Raw genomic sequence first — 20,031 nt, forward strand, 5'->3', positions numbered from 1 at the left:
AGAAAATTAATAAATGAAACTTTGATTTCTAGAGAACATGGAAGTTATACCAGACAAGGAGAATCTAAGGGAGCTTCATATTTATAGTAGCCTTATCTATACATGACTTAAAGTTTACCTCCAATAAACAAATCCATTAGCAGATGCTGCTATCATTTTATATGCAATAAACTCCTACATAGGTATTTGTAGATGTCACTCTATTAAAGGCACATTTATTTCTTTACACATGTCTTCGCTAGTGCCCTAAATTTGGGTTCCAGATGATCTAAAAACTCAAGTCCCTCTTCTTCCTGCCGATCACTGCAGCAGCCTACCGAGCCGGCCACGGACCCTTTCCCTTCATAGTTGTACGAACGCACATAGTCTTCAGAATGTTTGTGCTCCTCATCTTGTCCACACAGATACACCTTCTGTATGGCAAAAGAGCACATTTTATTATTTCTTTAAAAACACCTAAACACACTAACATAAAAATAATGTCTTTGATTTACCTTTTACTGTTTAATTTTTAATCAGAGTGTGTCCTCTAATGGATTCCTATGTATAAAAAATGCACATGATTGGTCTGTATTATATTCATTCTTAAAATATAGCAAACACATAGATGTTCCTAGTGAACATATTTATGAAAATTAAAGCTAGGCATGTATCACAAAACTAACTTACAATTTCCCTTTTGAATATAAGATTTGTATAGTTGAAATGTATCTCTGTGGCTTGTTTGCATATTTTGGAGAAACCAATATAGGCTATGATTCTTATCTTTACACGCTATTAAATAGCTATAATAATGTAGTATATTAAACTGGCTAATATTAACCTATATTAATTAATCTGAACATAAAACAAGGAACTAAAACCCAAAATAAGAGCTTAACAGTCTATCTGGTTGATGTTGATAGCCAGGACTTCATAACCACGGAGGATTCAACACACTGAAAAATGTTTATAATTTATGATCAATGCATTACTTTATAACAAATATTTCACTCCAGGTGATTTTCCTGGTAATTTTTAGGGAAGAACCTATCAGTCTTCTTACACTTCCTAAATACGTCTACATACGCCACTCCTAGAGAGTTTTGTACACTTTATTTTAAAAATTGAACTTCAAAAGATCATTTTTCTCTTTGGGTTTGGAACTGACATCCATATCCATGATAATTCAACATTAAAAAGGTGATGAGTTCCGGCTGTAAGGAGGAAAACTTTCGGGAAACCCTGATTTATAGATAGTGTTTAACTTTCATGTAATAGGAACTTAAAGACATTGGCACTTACTTCGCCAAGCCGCGGTTGGGTGAAGCTGTGCCATTCGTTGTATGTGAATCGGCCAGTATCTGTTACTCCCTGTCCCACTCCTTTGACAGACTCCAGGCTCTGGTGTCCACCTCCTTTGCCAGAATCCAAAGTGTATCCACCTTTGACCATCTCAAAACTTTGCTGTGTTCTGACTCCTTGGCCACCAGCAGTGCCAATAGACACACTTGTGTCACATATGTTGGATGTCTGTGTGGGGAGTCTAATATTTGCCTCCTATAAATAAAATTAGAGTTACAAAATGAATGAATCAAATTGAAACTAATAATTTGCTTTCATTTCTTTCCCACCACAGGCAAATCATGTACTTCTTACGCCTCTCAGTTCCCCAAACATAAAATCAGGATAATAATCGTACTCATATGGTAGGTGTTATGGGTTGAACTGCCCCCCCAACAAAGTTCATATGTTGAAGTCCCAACCCGCAGTGCCTCAGAATGTGTTCTTTTTTTTTTTGTTTTGTGAGGAAGATCAGCCCTGAGCTAACACCTGCCAATCCTCCTCTTTTTGCTGAGGAAGATTGGCCCTGGGCTAACATCCGTGCCCATCTTCCTCCACTTTATATGGGACGCCGCTACAGCATGGCTTGACAAGTGATGCATCGGTGCGCGCCCGGGATCCGAACCCTGGGCTGCGGCAGCAGAGAGCGCGCACTTAACCGCTAAGCCACTGGGCCAGCCCCCGGAATGTGTTCTTATTTGAAGATAGGGTCATTGTAGATGTAATTAGTTAAATTAAGGTAAGGTCATACTCAAGTAGGATTGGTCCCTAATCCAATATGACTGGTACCCTTATAAAAAGGGGAAATTTGGACACAGAAATGCACACAGTGAGAATGCAATATGAAGATTTAATTTATCCTGCCATAAGCCAAGTTACTACCAGAAGCTATGAGAAAGGGCTGGAACAGATCCTTCACTAGCACCTTCAGGGGGAGCATGGCTCTGCAAACAGCTTGATTTCCAATTTCCAGCCTCCAGAACTCTGAGACAATAAATTTCTCTTGTTTAAGTCACTCAATTTGTCATACCTTGCTATGGCAACCCTAGGAAACTAATGGAATAGAGCTGTGGCATTTAAATAAATTAACAAATGCAGGGCACTTGGAACTCTGCTTGGCATAATAAATGCTCAATAAAACCTTAGCTATTATTATTATTACTATTATTATGTAATAATCAACTGTCATCATTGGATCACCATACAATTCAAAGGAAAGTGAAATCTGACTTACCATTACTTCTTCTCCGGGTCCTTCAGTATTTGATACGATTAAATTTTGCTGGGCTACATCTTCTGGAAAACATTTCTTTACTGTTCTCTTAGCAGTGACACAGAAACATGTAAACAGAACACCTAAAAAAATGAAAATATTTAAGTAAAATGGTTTTTTTTCATGCTGGTATATGTTAAGTCATTTGAATCATATGATTTTTTAAAAAAGTTTCTTCACAGTACTCTTAAAAATTTGTTCCATGAATTGATATCTCTTTGGGTCATAAAATTTAAAATAGAATACTAACAAATGTATTATTATACAGATCATCTTTGTCTTAGTGAGCCTTATGTTATTAGGCTACATAAGAAACAAATCAATACAAAGTAATAAGGATGAAGTGAGAAAAGTTTAGTAATAGCTCTCTTCCTAGGTCAAGAATTAGCTGTTTCTCTTACTTCCTTCACACTGGAATAGTAACTTCATTTGATTGAAATTTAAGCTAATATTATTGGTATTTAAAATCCATATAGAACACACTCAAGGGGTTTAGAACCACAAAACAAAGAGCATTAGGCGTAAATACAAACAAGAAAGGCAATTACATAAAATCAGTGCCTGGTTTTGAAAGTGTGCATCAACTAATACAGTGCTAAAAGGAACACCCAGTTTAACCTGAAACTCAAATCAATGAATTAGGACACAGCAAAGACATGGGAAAAGTTTGCAAATGCAAATAGGTTGTGTGTAGTCAAATAGACAATTACAAAAGAAGAGAAGGAAGGAAGGAAGGAAAGAAGGGAGGGAGGGAGAAAGGAAGGAAGGGAGGGAGGGAGGGAGGGAGAGAGGGAGGAAGGGAGGAAGGAAGAGAGGGAGGGAGGGAGGAAGGAAGGGAGGAAGGAAGGGAAGGAGGGGGGGAAAGGAAGGAATGAAGGGGGAAGGATGTAAGGGAGGGATGGAGGGAGGAAGAAAGGAAGGAAGGAAAGAGAGAAGTCTGGGCAATGATTTCCATCACTTTTGCATCTGCAAAACACAGTTTGCAGAATGCAAAATCTTAGCATCCTTTGCACACATTACGTTTCCTCAGCGGTTCACCATAGGATGATTTCCCACTCATTGGAGCCTTCTTAAGATGTGTGCTACATCACTTCATTAATAACATCCAAGTAAAATTTGAAACTACTCTGTTTTCACTAGTTCTTTTTGTGCGTTCACTACATAAATTTGGCTGGTTGAAAGAGTATAATATTTTGTAAAGAAGGATATCAACAATAATTTTATCCAACATCTTCATTTTACATATGGAAAAATGAGATCAAAGAAGAGTAAATTTTTTACCCAGTGTCTTACAGCTAAGTATTGGAAGAACTGAGGCTACATCTCTGAAACTTACTTTAACTTTAATCTGTTCTTACTCATATGTTTCTTCTTATGGCTCAGAACCCCAAGTCAGATAGTATGTACAAGATTTTCAAACTGACACATTTACCTAAGGCTATAAATGTCATTGATACAAAGAATTGCCATATACATATTTTTTAAATATTAGAAAAAACTTCAGCTAACACATTCTAGATAGTTATACTTACATAACAACAATGCAGAACCCAACACCATGGCAAGAATAGCCCATTTTCCAAGTATTACATTTGATGGCTTAACATCTCTCACATCTGGAATAGTCATTCTACAGTCAGATGGAGTTTTACAGTCACATACTCTCACTGATAACATGTGTTTTGCAACCAAACCATGTCTATCTTTTATTTGGATAGGCACCGTATAATAGTTATAATCAAGATTTTGCCGTTGACGAAGAATGGCAGTTTTACCTAAGGCAAAAAAAGATAGAATATATATTGATATGACATTTCGGTAGCTATATTTTTCCTACTTGCTATTCCTGGGGGGTTAGGGGGCAGGAATTTAGGTTAGAAAAAATTCCAGTGATTCATTTTTTTTCTTAAAAATTATTTTGATTTCTCAAGAAACCAGAAAAAATAATTGATATTGCTCTACATTTATGTTAGAATAATCTATACTTAATATGTTATTCAAATATTATCTTAAAATAGATGTATATGTTTTCTTAAAAGATATTTGGAACAGGAGTCTAAACTTAAATATATTATTCATTGCTTTAAAAGAAGCAAGGCATTATCCTATTTTTTAAGATCAATAAAATAATTTCCTAACACGAATATTTATTTCGTATAATGAACTAAGGTGAAAGTCAAGACCATCAGCCATCTTGAGTTCCTACTAATTACAAGATTTAACAAAATTACACACCATCCTTTGTTTCTATAGTCCAAAGTTTGCTGGCAGAATTATCCAGAAAGAATTGAAAAGGTGGACCATTTTCAGGTCCATCTGGATCTACAGGTTCTAGAACAGCAGAATCCTTAGTATTTCGACAAATTGTCACTTCTTTTTCAAGTTGTGGTGGGTGATCGTTATTATCTTCCAAAAGAATTAGTAATGTTCCAGTGCAAGATCTGCCATCTAAGAAAAATTAAAAATAGGTTATTTCTTCGCTTAAAAACTTATTTCAACAATCTTTATGATACACAGTTGACGTGTGCTTTCTGCTAGTTGTGTGAAGTTGAATTAGCACACACACTTCCTGGATCACAAATATCATTGCTACAAGTACAAAATAGTGGCATGTCAGTCTTCCTTGAAGATTGATGACTGTATCAGATGATAACTTGAGGCGTTTTTCAAAACTAAAACGTGTGAGATTATGAGATGTCACTGCAGAATAACCAGTTGAAAGTAAAATTGATTTATCACATCTTTCTTTATAAAGAGCATATATTCATCCTTAGAATACAAAGATTTTACATTTGGTCATCAATCACCTCCTCGACTTCCTCTCCTAACCATTTCCTTTATCAAACCCACTAGATGCTCTCCTTCCTGTCTGGTACATTCTGTTGCCACTGCTGGAAATACTTTTCTCCTCCTTTTTGCCTGACAAAATTCTATTATCCCTTAATGATCCTCCTTGCGAAACTTGCTACGACTTTCGCGGACAATGGTAGCCATATTGTCCTTTGATTTCTCAGAATACTATTTGGCTCATCATTGGCTCACACACTGAATTGCGAACATGTTCATAGTAAGAGCTAAGTCCTATTCATCTTGAAAGCCTACTGCTCTGCCCAGTACTTCTCGGACAACTTACAGCTTAATATTAACACAATGGACATAATGCACTTACTATACTTTGTAAAAAATTTAATTGAATAAACCATTAAAATAAGTTTGCACCACCACCCTAATTCAATTAATATGTTTTTGAGAATAGGAACTCTTACTCATCTCTATTCTCTAGATCACCACTATTATTGGCCTAATGCTTTATGTCTCAATATTTTTAATTAAAATAGTGTCCGTTATTTGTGTTTAAGAGATAACAAAGTTCAGAAAACATGTTCAGATTTTACCATTTGTGAAAAAATAACAAACTATAATAAATGGTAAACTTTCAAAATTGAAATAGACAATTGATGAAATTTCTCATTTTTTTTTGCTTTGAATACTGGTCTAAATTTTGGAACATATATGTTGAATTTATCATAAAGACTACTATAAATCATATGCAAATATAATGTTTTTTCTTTTTAGTTTGAAATAACACTTAATCCAGATCATGTAGTGTATCTCAGTGAAATTTTTTTTCTGTTGAATAACTACAAAATTAATTTATTCAAAATGACTTTTAAATTACTTACTTACATAAAGTAACCACTGTATATATCTATTTAAAAGTTATTCTATTTGAACAAGTTTTTAAAATATCTAGAAATAAAAGAGAGATATAACTTTTATAAGAAGAAATCTGCAATAGCATATAAACATTTTGAGACTGCCAGACATTTGTAAATAAATGTGAACACAAGTAACAACTTCAAAATCAGCAAACTAACAAAAAAGTGAGTAACAGGAAAAATAAATTTTTTTAAATAAAAAAATATAGTTACAGTCATTATGTATGAGTCAACATGTGTGCTATGATTTTACTTTTTAAAATTTAAGCAGAGAGCAGTTTCTCTTTATGGAACAATAAAAAGAGATCACACTTTAAAAATCAAATCAAGAAGTAGACCGCCAATCGGAAAGCAAACCAAGACTCATTTAATCCTCTATTTTGGCCAACATTTATCACATAATATAGTTTTCCATCATAGTCTCTATTTTAAGCATGTTGTTAAAAACAAATGCTTGAAATTATTAAAATGGATGGTAGTCAAAACCAGAGCTGAAAATAAAGTCCTAGAAGCCTTCTAAAACTACATTTGTAGTTTTAGAAACATGACTGACATGTTTTCACCTTACTTCTGGGAAATAGAGCCAAAAGTAAGATTGTGGTTGAAGATTATGGTTGAAGATTGTGAAAAAGTAGGTATGTTTGTCTACCTCTAAACTTTAAATTAAGCACATAAGCAAATCCTAAGTATCAGTGAGTAAGGATTATCCCACTCTCAGGGCTGGGAAGTACATCTTGGGTTAACTAAAATCTAAGCTTACAACATGTCAACAATGGGGACTCTGAAAAGCAACAGTTCCCCATTGCCATGTGAATGTTTTCAAGAACTGGAAGTTCACTGCCTTATGAATCAGTCCACTCCACGCACAGAGCTCTATAATTAATTGTTAGAAAGTTTTTAGGTTCTTTCTTGGCAAGCTACAATATGGTTCCTAATCGTTTCCAACAACTTGTTCACGTTCTTTTTGGACTATACACACAAAATGTTTACCTCTTCCACAGGACAACCCTTAAATATTTGTTATTTTAAGAAAATTCGTTTTACAGCCAAATATAACAAAGCGTTTTGTAAACTTTTTAACCCAATTTTTTATATTAAAACTGATTGTTCCAAGTGCCAATTATACACCTGGAGTAGCAAAGCTCTTGGTAGTGAAATTGACAGTCTGGACCTGGAGACGCATGAGACTCTCAAACGACAGAGGACTGAAAACACCAATGCGTAAAGATACATGCACCCCTGTGTTCATTGCATTGTTATTCACAATAGCCAAGACTTGGAAGCAACCTAAGTGCCCATCAAGGGACGAATGGATAAAGAAGATGTGGTATATATATACAATGGAATACTACTCAGCCATAAGAAACATTGAAATCCAGCCATTTGTGACAACATGGATGGACATTGAGGGTATTACACAAAGTGAAATAAGTCAGAGGGAGAAGGTCAAATACCATATGATTTCCTTCATTAAGTAGTAGATAATAACAACAATAAACAAACACATAGAGACAGAGATTGGATTGGTGGTTACCAGAGGGGAAGGGGGGAGGGAGGAGGGCAAAAGGGATAATTAGGCACATGTGGGTGGTGATGGGTTGTAATTAGTATTTGGGTGATGAACATGATGTGATCTATGCAGAAATAGAAGTATAATGATGTACACCTGAAATTTATACAATGTTATAAACCAATGTTACTGCAATAAACAAAAAATTAAAAAAAAAAAAAAGAAATGACAAAAAAAAAAAAAAAGATCGGCATGAAGCAAACATACGCCAAAAGCTCTGCTCTGCCAGGTGTTTGGTAAAGGGATGCTTTAGCAAAGAAAAAGGTTCCTTGTAAGAAAGTGATCTCACAATCAATCTAGCTAGAGGAATAGAATATACCTAAGAAACAATGAAACACCCTTTCATAGAGAAGACACCTCACTTATGATAATTAACATATTATTCCAGGAAAGGAGGGCTTAAAAGGTATTAAGAGAAGAACCTAACAAAGATAATGGGAACAATCACAGAGGTTGTCAGTGTGATTCATTTGAAGAGACCTTAATTTCAAACAGGAGAGGGTAGTGCTATTCTAGGCTGAGGGTGTATAAAATAGTGTTTTCTAGAGTGACAGTAGGGACACTAGCCTGACTGACAAAGACAATTGGCACAAAAAATACAAAGAAACAAACTGGATTCTAAGAAAGCTAAGAGAATACTTAGATCATTATCCTGAAATATTTATGAACATCAAAACTAAACGTTCATGTGGAAATGTAAGTACAGTCGGCCCTCTGTATCTCAGGTTCTGCATCCCCAGATTCAACCAACCATGGATGAAAGGCCTACATCTGTACTGAACATGTACAAACTTTTCTTGTCATTATTCCCTAAACAATACAGTATAATGACTATTTACATATCATTCACATTGTATTAGATATTATAAGTAATCTAGAGATAATTTAAAGTATATGGGAGGATGTGCATAGGTTATAAGCAAATACTACACTGTTTTACATAAGAGACTTGAGCATCCTTGGATTTTGGCAACAGTGGGGAGGGGTGGGTCGGAGGGGGGGTGGCCCTGGAACCAGTCTCCCTGATTCAGAGGGGCAAATGTAATTACTTATATATTTGGCTCTTGGAAGTATATATTAATGGATTAAAGTTCAAAGAAACAAAATCCTTCATGTCACTATATGGCCTTGCATTAAAATTTATAACATGCTTATCTTTACTTCTTCTTGAGCATACCCAGGTTATCCATGAGCCTTGGACACAGACTCATACAGGTCAGACTTGGTGTTTAATTTCCTTGTACTATGATCACTGTGCTTACGGACATTGTCTTTGCGCACCAAAGACAAAGTTAATTTCTTCTATTTCTGTTCTCCCTATTTTCCTTCTCTCCAAATAGTATTTCATTTTCCTATCACCAAGCTTCTGCATTTCTGTGAAATCTCCTCCCTTTATACTTTAATTTGGGCAGCTCTTAACTGACTTCCACTTCTGATGATACCCATACATTCTTTTATGGGGAAAATGTTCATACCATAGAAGCTTTTATGAGAATATATAATCTTTTAATTGATATCATGTGAGAATTTGACCTTGTCTTATGAATTCTAGTTTCCATGGCAACTTGCCTAGTACTCGGAACTTACTAGATAATTGATATTTGTGGAGTAAATGAGTAAACATAAATCTTTGTTTGACATCATAATTGTGTTCTTGAACCATTCAGATTTCACTTTTACTTATATAGGGGCAGCAAATCACCCAGGATTACCGAGTAGTGGCAACATTAGCTATATTTCTCAGCTAATGTTTTCTCCATTCTTTAGTTGTTTTTCTTTCTACCTACATTGAAAGAACTACATTAAAAGCATGTGTGAGAGGTATCAAGAGGAAAGGATGATCATATGCAGATGGTTAAATAATGATATTCACATTTAGGTTTGCTTTCAGATTTTGAAACCTAAATATTTTTGGCTCATGGCAATAGTTCTTTAAAACTGCTTGGGGGCCGGCCCGGTGGTGTAGTAGTTTGCGCACTCCACTTCAGTGGCCAGGGGTTGATGGGTTTGGATACTGGGTGTGGACCTACACCACTCATCAAGCCACCCAATGGCGGTGAGCCACATACAAAATAAAGGAAGGTTGGTACAGATGTTAGCTCAGGGCCAATCTTCCTCAAGCAAAAAGAGGAGGATTGGCAACAGGTGTTAGCTCAGGGCCAATCTTCCTCACCAAAAGAAAAAAAAAATGCTTGGTAACTGATTATGATGTGCAACACAGCGTTTCCATCCCAAGGCAACAGGAATAGAACAAGGCTGAGTGAGGAAGTAAGAAAAAACCTGAACGAGGAAGATGTGTATGAATTGGCTTGCCTTTCTCAAATAAATTATAAGCAACCAGCATCTTTATTATTTTAATCTTTGTGTCTTCTCAGAAAATCGTTTTTTAGTAGATGTGGCTTTTATTGTAAAGCTATAGAAAAAGTAGAGACATAATATATAAGAAAACTTTTTTCTTTATTTTATTAACAAAATATCAAGGGGAAAAATGAATAAATATGAACCATTTCATGACTGACTTTCAACTTTTGTTAATTTCCATGGGATTAGATATGTATTTATTCAAACACTCACCTATTCCTTCTAAAGAAATTCAGTGATTCTGTAGAAAGACAGCAGCATTGCTGTATCAGCTTGTTTGTTTTGAACATCTAGCATATAAAAATATGCTAACCATAAAAATAGTGGAAATTGTCTTGGATTAGGAAGATAGTCAAAAGCATAAGCTCTATCATAAAAGCCCAAATTCATTCATCTTTATGGAAATTTACCCCAAAAGGGTGAGCAAATAATTGGTGTAATGGAATGCAATACTGTGACTTCTATTTATATTTTTTATCATCCTCTTTTAATATCTATTTTGTGTAGTTTTATGATGCATACATTAGCATTACTATGTATACATAGCACATATATATTAATAAACATACTAGTAAATATATGGAGGTTGTTGTCTCAGCCTATTGATAACCAGTGTTGTGGCTGAACCAGGCCTTGTGTCTCTTATTATGATTGCAAGATGCCCTCAGCCATAACCATCAGGAAACTTTGAAAAAAAGGTTTATTACTTATGAATCCTGTGCCACAGAGTGAGATCACATGGAGAAGCAGAGAGAGAGAAGGGGAGAGAAAAAGAGAGGGAGAAGGAGAGAGAGAGAGCGAGAGCCCCTGGGTTTTGCTTTTATTGGGGTCGAAGATGGGAACGTAGGGTTTTGTAGGCTCACTCTTTATTGGTGAATTTCAAACATAAGATCAGGAATTTAAAGCAGTGGGGGAGGGGAGAGGGGTGGGGGAGAAGAAAAAACAAGTGGCCTAAGTGTTGAGTTATTGAAATGAACCAAGATCTCTGAAACAAAGGAGCCTGGGGTGTAGGGGTGGGGTGGGGTGGGATGGCAGCCTGGGTCTTTGTCTAATCCTGTGGCTGGCAATGGGTTTACTCCAGATAGCCATCTTCCAAGTGGATGCCTCTTTGCAGTGTATGCCTCGGCAATCAAAGCTTAAATCAGGCACTCTCATTCCAAAAAGAAAAGCCAATTGTCAGGGTTTACACTAGAATGGGATGTATTCAAAAATGGCTTACTGCTAGGATGGTCAAAAGGGTTTTGAGATCGCTACTTTATGACATTTGAAGGACATTTCCTCACAAGATAAGATCTAGAATTCACCTTAGAGAAGGATTGCCAACCACAGCAAAAAACTTAAGAGTCATCATTTGATCGTTTCTTTAGGGAATAGAAACAATATTTTATTCCCCATTAAGGGAGGCTCAGAACAAACTTACCTTGAAGCCAATTGTTTTAGTTGGGTTGAACCCTTTCAGTAAGTTCACATCATAATAATCTAAATCTGTACTCCTGAAAAAAAGGAAGATCTTCGAGGATGCCACTGTATCCATGGCAGAGATCAAATAATACAGACCTTGAAACTCAGACTTTCGCCATTCACCACCTCCTAGCTTTCCATTACTAGTGCACTGGGCCTAAATTTGGTGGTCTCCAACAAATTGAAAAATCATAAGGCAAACATTATTTGCATTAAATTTTGATCTGAAAATAAGCAGATTTCATCCAAGATTTCCTTAAAAATATATCCATTTTTATATTTTATTTCTAGAAAATTGCACTCACCTGCATCCATTGCAACCACAGAAACATTGTATTGGTCATTTTTTACGAATTTTGATTCTCTGTCTAGCACTTTTACAGTTCTCAAGTCACCAGTGTGTTCGTCAATTTCAAACCAATTATCTTCATCTTGTATCTTCTTATACCTAATTTTTAGAAATCAAATGTAAGTACTCAAAGAATAGACATAATCTCAAAAATCTATCATTTTGAAAATACATAGAACTTTCCTAAACTAGAATTCAATTTACATCACAATTAAAAATAAGAAACTTTTTGAAAAATATGTTACCTTAAGCCTTCCCCACTGCGGTTTTCTGGATCCGATGCTTTATATCCAAGGAGTTCTTTGCCAGCTGGGAGGCCATCTTTACTCTGAATAACTTTTACTGGTGGTTGGCATTCAGGGCCCTCATCACTGTCTTTAACTTTAACAGTGACTGTTGTAGTGCACATAGTAGGATTTTGCAAGTTTGCTGCTTTAGAGAATTGTGCTTCATTAAGTACACCAATTTGCAAAACAATTTGGTGATTGACTTCATAGTTCAATGGCTGTTCAATAAACATACTTCAATCAGTCAATATATAATACTATATATAGGAGACTTATAATTATAAGTTTTTACACAAAAGGGAATATCAATTTTGTGTATAAAATATTAACAAAAGTTGGTGCTAATGTAGTTAAAGACTAATAATTAGCTTCCTATAATGACAAACACTGTCAAATGCAAAATTGTTGATTTTAAGATTCAACCAATTTTTCTTGTCACTTTTCTTTGGGAAGGTCCTGCCTTCACTTTTTCATTACAAGTTTAAATATTAATAGAAATACAGAATTAGTGTTTGAATATATTCAAATAGACTACATTTCTCTTTGTTTCATTACTTATCAAATGGGATAACAGTGATAACTAAGACAGCAGAAGTCCCTCCAAACTAAGTATATGAAATAATTAGAGAGACTATGAGGACTTGAGATTTGGCTATAATGGAGCAGTTACTCTGAGTATACGAGTTAAAAGATATAATTTTATCTAGCCACACCTTTTCAAAGCACATTATATTTGAGTTTGCTTAATTCCTAGTCAAAGTTCTCAGTCCTGAACTGAATAACTAGAAAGAACCCTAAAACAATAAAGAATTAGAGACTAAAATCTATCAAGATAACAAAAAATGGAAATCAAGAGAAAGAAATTTAGAAGCCAGAAAAAGAAAAGAAAGAGAAAGAATAAATAATATAGTAATTAAAGGGCATTTTCTAAAAATCTTATGAGGAAAGTCCAATTTACACATGTCTAAGAAAATACACCGTCTCCAAGAAATTAATGAGGGAAGATACATAAGGGGTTAGTGAGGACTATGGGCAGAAGGACTCAGAAAGGAACCAGGTTCAGTTAAAGTAATCATGCTAGGTGCCAGTAACTGCAATTGAATTTAAAAAATCCCAGAACACTGGCTACCTCAAATGTGGGGGGATTACTGGGAATAGCTGCTGAATATTTAGTAAATGGTCTGTTATATAAAATAGATTATAGAGAGATGAAAGTACAATATGAGCATGAAGTGCATTGAAACGTCGAGAGGTTTGATTTCAAATAGTGAGTGATTCTTCCATTTCTCTCTGTCTTGTGTTCTACAAAATAAGGGATTTGGACTAATGGGTGTCTAAGACCCCTTCTAAGGCTAATATTTGATTACTAATTCAATATTTCTCTGGCTTGGTTTTCCTCATATTTAGAACAATGAGTTTTTACCTGCCATGCCTTTCCTCTAAGAGAAAAAATGAGGGTAAAATCATAATGCAAGTTTATGTAAACCAATGTAAATCATTTCAGCCTTGCATTGCAATACTCTAGTTATATACATACAAGAATTACTAGATATATATATTTGTGGTTTTTGTTTACCTTCACAACACACAAGACTGCTTCATTTGTATTTGGATCTGTGCTAATTTTGAAGTGTCCATTTTCATTTCCCTGAAGGATCATGTACACAGGCTTTGAGTGAGGAGTGTTTGGCAAATCCTGGTCATGTACCACCATTCGTAAAATCTCAACATCAATTCTGTTTTCTTCTACTTCTGCAAAATACTGTAACAATTGCTTCTTGTTATTATAAATTTAAGGCTTTAACAACATGCTTTCCTACTCTAAAACGTATACTTAAAGAAAAACAAAAAGTGATATGAAAATGTGCAATCATATATTGGGAAGAATTTACACATTTAATTCATAGTTGACTTCTTTTTTTGCGAAACTGCTTTTTCAAATCTTATCCATTCTTCAAAGACTAACTCAGGTCTTAATTTCTCAACTTCTCGGAGGTGATTTTCCTAATCATTCAAACCCTCAGATTTATCTCTATTCTGAACCTCTACAATATTTACAGTCTATTGACCTTTTTTAGACATAAAGTGCTTTATATTAATATATTAAGCACTCAATATTTATAGATAATTAGAACCTGCATTGATTTCTTATTATTACTGGATGACTTGTTAATATGCCAATCTTTTTTATTATTGTTATTTACTTTTGATTCACTGGCAAACACTTTACAGAAAAAGTTTTCCCTTCTTTGAGAAATTAAATCATAGTTTCTCCCCTCTACATCTCTCCCCCAAAAAGAAACATGAATACGGAAGCATACGATATTAAATGACTAAAAAAACTGGTAAATCGGAATCTTCTAGAGATGTAAGATGAATTTATAGAAGGATGATAGCTTGATAGGCATTGGAGCATGACAGAGCTAGATTCTAATCCCAGTTTTTTTTCTTACATGGTCTACATGTATGAGATCATGGGCAAGTTACTTAACTTAGCTTCCATTTCCTCATATGAAATATGGGATAAAATCTATCCTTACGAGTTGTAGAGATTAATGTAAAAAAATATGTGAGTGTGCCTATCACTGCAGGTTTTCCCTTCTTTGACTTGTACTCTGGTATAGATTAATGAAAAAATAAAGATTACTCACTAAAAGTTCAAGAAGAAGAACCATTTTCTGGAAGTATCATCCTATATATATTTCTTGTATTGTGTACTTCCTAAAGGAAAGTTTGCTCGTATGTGATAGAGGAAAAGCCTCAGTATAGGTGGCAGTGGCCAGCCTATACTATTGACTCCTCAGCAGAGCAAAGGACATAAAGCTAGTCCCTTTGTCATCTTAAGAAGTTGAAGTGCAAAGGACACCAGAGAGAGGGCCTCTTCTCCTTCACCCTATAAAAGGAATTTAAATGCAAGGAATCTGATACTGGAGCTTGGCATCCAAGAAAACATTGAATACATGAATGGCCTCAAGAGCTAAGAAGCTCTTTGTCAGCCAAGAGAGTAGTTATTTCCCTAGCATCCAGAAATAACTGGCACTTCAATTATTTTCACGAAAATCATATTTTTCTGCTTCTGTTATTTTTAAGTGATAGCTATTCAAACCAAAACGCGTGATCTCACAGAGCTACCAAATTCCAGATTTGTTTTTTTGAAAAAGTAAGTGAATCTAGACAAATAAATATAGAAATATACTCACAGAAGTTTCTGTAAAATATGGTGCATTGTCATTTTCATCTTCGAGTGAAATAGTAATTGTTCCTGTATTAAATAAACCAAAAGGTTGCCCCCCCATGTCTCGCACTTCCATTACTAACGTGTATGTATCACATTTCTGAAAAAAAGGAAAAAGGTACATTGATGAATACTTCTATTTCCTATAACTTGTGAATCTCATAGCCATTGCTCAGTCTCTGATTATTTTACAAATATTCTTTTTTGATTTTTTTTTCCAAAAAGAGCCACCATACATACAAATATAGAACAAGAGATTAGTCAGTCAGTACAATGGAGAGCTGATGTGTCTAACATAACGTTTCAAAATTTAAAGCTATTTTAGCATCCGCACATAAATCAGGCCAATGATCTCAAGTGAAACCTCATTTAATAAGTTATACCTTCCCAAAATCTCTGTAGGGACAAAGGAAGTATCCAGGCAAGCCCTAACCACAGCCTGATTGGAAACTTGCTTGGAGGGGTGGCCACAGGGGGCCTTACTGTAACATCTCTGGACATTATCAGTTTAAATGTAGTTTAGCGACAGGGAAATTAATTAATCAATTCATTACTTCTCTATCCAAGAAAGGTGTAGTTGTGGTGATGACACCCGTATCTGGATGTACAGAGAAATGCTTTGGATGGTCTGGGATTTGCTGTAAGATTTTATACTTCAGACGAGTATGTAGAGTGTCAGGTTCATCATGGTCTCTGGCAGTCACTTGTCCCACTGAAGTACCTGTTTAGGTAAATCCAATATTGTCAACAACTTAAAATAGCAATATAATTAAATTACAAACAAAAATAAAATCAAGCCATTGCTGTAGCATATTCTCCCCAACACCACAAGTACATTAATTTTACAGATAAGTCGAGGAATGTCTAAACATTCTCTAAAATTCCAAGCTTCCTTTATTTGGAAACTTCAATTATGTGGTGACTGTGAATAACATGATTTGTTATTATATGTTACATGATTTGTTACTTATATTAGAACAGCCATCCCACCCTTGGTAACTGGTTCTCAAATTCTTCCCCCCAACCCACCACCCCAGTTCATGGGCCATTTTTGGATGGAATCTTCTTTGCATATCTCATTTCTCTTATAGTCCCATTTGATTATGTTAGAGGAATACCACAGCTTTGCATATGATAACCAAGATTTTATGCTTTTATATTCTAATGTGTGCTTAATTGTTAATATATGCAATTAATTATTAATATATGTAAGACACAAATGTTATGTGCCAGTCTGAGTATCATTTGGATAAACTTTATGACCCAGAAATCAGAGTATTGGAAATGTTGCTTTAGCAAACTACTTATTGGGGGAGAACAATATTAAATATACACGCATAATGGCAACAGAATGGGGGAGGCATAAGAACAAACATTTCGCGCAAATTTTTTTTATAACTAGACAGTCTTATTATGCCCCTGTGCATGCCGAGGTCAAAATCTTGGCTGTCCATAGCATCAAACCAGTTCAAATTTTTTTTTCAATTTGTTTGGAAAGTATGCCAAGCAAAACAATGTATATTTTGTTATAAGTCAGATCAGCATTTCCATGCCATGATATATTTCTGGGTCCTTGAAAATGTATTGAGACTTTACAAAGATTCAAATTATTTATTGCTTTATAAATATATTTGTGACACATGTGTACATGGTCAGAATAGAAAATATAAACAGCATTTATCTGTCACACATTCCTATTCGTTGTGGATTAATCTAACAAAGTTAGTAACATTATGTATCAGTTAGCTGCCTTCTATATGCACATAGCAAAATGAGCACAAAAAGGTTTGCCTTTGAAGAGTACATGATCTTCTAAGACTACAAAGTTTTATGTAGAATATCCTTGAAAGTTAAACGTTTAAAAATGTTTTGCGTAATTGTGTTTAAATGAAGAATTCAACTGAAGCAATAATCTAGTGTTTTCCTAAAACGGGAACTTACCGGATCGGCAATTTTCAGGCACGTTAAAGACAGTCACTTTGTTTTCAAAATATGGGGCATTATCGTTATCATCTTCAACTTTGAATACTAAGGGGAGTGGGTACTCTGGAGCATAACCATCTGCAGTCGTTGCATAGGCATATATCTGAAAGGTAGACAAACACCATGAGCTTATTCTTCAATAACAAATTATGCACAAAATTAAACCTAGCAGTTGGGGAAAGAAGTAATGTTTAAAAAAATCATCCACAAAGGTATATGTAACTAAGAACTAATGCAATGGAAAGACAACACACCAGCCCAGTCTCTGCCTGCTATGTGGCTTCAATCCTCTCTCATCGTTCTCATTATTCTCCTACCAAGTACCGTGCACTCCAGCTGAATGAGGCTACTCCATTCCTTGAATTAACGGCATGCTGTTCTACTTGTTAGAATGCATGTAGATGTCCCCAGTTATGCTAATAACAAGTATTTTTTTAAAGTTTATAAATACTATGAGTCTATTTACAGATTTGTATATACATATAAATATATCAACTATTGCTGGGTGATTCAATTATGGATTCTTTCTCTATTTACCTGCATTTTCTCATTTTTCTATCACAAACATATATTTCTTGTGTAATAAAAATACTAATGAAATAATATACATATTCCAAACTCCCTCTCAAAAGGCTATATCTTGGCCCCAAATGCCAGGATTTAGTGTCCTTTTCCTTTCAACGTCATCAAATTATTTCTGCACTCTTCTTATGTGGCTTATGCATAGTACATGTTCAATAAATGGTTGTTGACGGATTTTCTTCACTGATAGGAACAACTAAACCTGCCCAAAGTGAACTTTGTATTAACTCAGTTCTTCACCACAATTACCTCCTCCTGACTTCCCTACTGTAACCATCTTCCAAATGAGCCAGGATTAAAATCCCGGGTATCTAACTCCTCCCTCTCTTTCATTAGCCTGACTAGTCAGTTGCCAAGTTCCAAAGATTAGGGCATTTCTGTGTCTCTATTATCCATTGTCTCTTTTCTATTCCCAATGCCATCATTCTCATGTGACTCCAAATGGATCCTACATATTGCCCTATCAACTTTCCTGCAATTGTCCTAATTGACCTTCTCCAATCTATGTAGCACTTAGGAGTCAAATCATTTTCATAAAGCACAATTTTAATCACGATGTTCCCTAATCAGACTCTTCAGTGATCTGTGTATCATTTACCAAAGTAATCACAAAATCCTCACTATTGTGTTAAAAGGCAACATTTCATCTTCACTGTTCACGCAAACCTGGAGGGGAAGGAATTTCTACTCTAATCTCTGGGATGGGAGTCATTGAAATAACCACCCATGTTCTCTCGGTTACCTTTTCGACTTTTCCCCAAACATCCCTCAGGTAGGCTTTTTCAGCAATAAAACTTATACCTTGATTTCCATCAGTCTGATTGCTATATCTTATTTCTCAATAAATTTGAACTCAGGAGTAGAATACAGGGGTGTGTCATTACCACTTCACCACCCCCACTGCCATCACCACCATCATTATCATCACCACCATCACACCCTGATGTCACACTATGCAGCCTTCCTAACAACCCCTCCCTTCCGCCCATAGTTGATGTGAATTTTTCCTTCTTTAAACTGATGCCATTTTACGATTTTTGGCTAAAGAAAACTATGAAATTGTTTTATGTCTCTATTAGTTTACAATCGTCTTCAGGGATGAAGCCTGAGACTTATGGATATTTGTGTGCCTAAAGCACCTAACATAGTGCCTTACACTGCGTAATTCTTCAATAAATAGCATTTTGCATTCAATTCCATCTATCTTTCCTTTTCAGGAAGGCAAACTATCCTGTAAGTGTGCCCTCTGTAAAAACTGTCATAAGCATTCTATGGAACCACTTCTTACCTCAGCATACTGGCATTAAAATACCTCCCTATTTAACGTAAGTCCATCTTACTGTAATTTATACTAATTTTTGCTTGTTTTTCTCTTCAAAATAATGAAGATCATCTGTTTCCCACCATATAATCACTTGTAGTTTGAAATAATATTTCTTGATATTTAGCTATAAATAAATATTATCCTTTCACTTTCCACTGATTCAGATGTGGTTTTGTTTAAGGTACTGTTTTAGGGTACCAGTTTTATTTTTTGCTAATAATGAGCCGAGTATCTACAAAATAAATCAAAATTGAAATCGTTATTGTAAAGAGGATGATCTAAACTAGAAATGTAGCTAAACTTCAAAGCATAGCCTAGATCCCTAGGAGAATCCACTTCTGTCCATATGATAGAAAAACTAATTATAAATACTTTCTTATTTAGTCATTAAAGCAACAATTTCAAAAAACTCAATAAAAGTAATGGGTTTGCAGTCTAGTTCCCATTATTCTATAATAAAAGCAATAATAATACATTTAAATATTGTTATAATAAGCATAATATAAAATATTAAACTTTAAAAGTAGTCATATTTTTAGTTGAGTTAGAAGAGTATTGTTTAAA

The 20,031-nt window shown here is 34.9% G+C and overlaps 1 protein-coding gene across 2 annotated transcripts in view; it reads right to left on the reverse strand.

The window, feature by feature from the left end:
- Nucleotides 1-215: 215 nt before the first annotated feature.
- Nucleotides 216-20,031, reverse strand: part of DSC1 (desmocollin 1) — a 29,480-nt gene continuing 9,664 nt past the window's right edge. The window contains exons 6-16 of one of the 2 annotated variants that reach the window (XM_058556561.1): nucleotides 17,520-17,664; nucleotides 16,133-16,299; nucleotides 15,544-15,678; nucleotides 13,920-14,105; nucleotides 12,302-12,561; nucleotides 12,013-12,155; nucleotides 4,832-5,044; nucleotides 4,129-4,371; nucleotides 2,558-2,679; nucleotides 1,285-1,539; nucleotides 216-413 (exon numbers count right to left, since the gene is read on the reverse strand). In XM_058556561.1, coding sequence (XP_058412544.1) covers nucleotides 216-413; nucleotides 1,285-1,539; nucleotides 2,558-2,679; nucleotides 4,129-4,371; nucleotides 4,832-5,044; nucleotides 12,013-12,155; nucleotides 12,302-12,561; nucleotides 13,920-14,105; nucleotides 15,544-15,678; nucleotides 16,133-16,299; nucleotides 17,520-17,664 — 2,067 coding nt within the window. Of the gene's footprint in view, nucleotides 414-504; nucleotides 541-1,284; nucleotides 1,540-2,557; nucleotides 2,680-4,128; nucleotides 4,372-4,831; nucleotides 5,045-12,012; nucleotides 12,156-12,301; nucleotides 12,562-13,919; nucleotides 14,106-15,543; nucleotides 15,679-16,132; nucleotides 16,300-17,519; nucleotides 17,665-20,031 lie in introns of those variants that run through there. The other variant, XM_058556563.1, reaches the window with a different exon arrangement.

Source organism: Diceros bicornis, chromosome 16 (genome assembly GCF_020826845.1).
Source record: "Diceros bicornis minor isolate mBicDic1 chromosome 16, mDicBic1.mat.cur, whole genome shotgun sequence".
NCBI classification, from domain to species: Eukaryota; Metazoa; Chordata; class Mammalia; order Perissodactyla; family Rhinocerotidae; genus Diceros; species Diceros bicornis.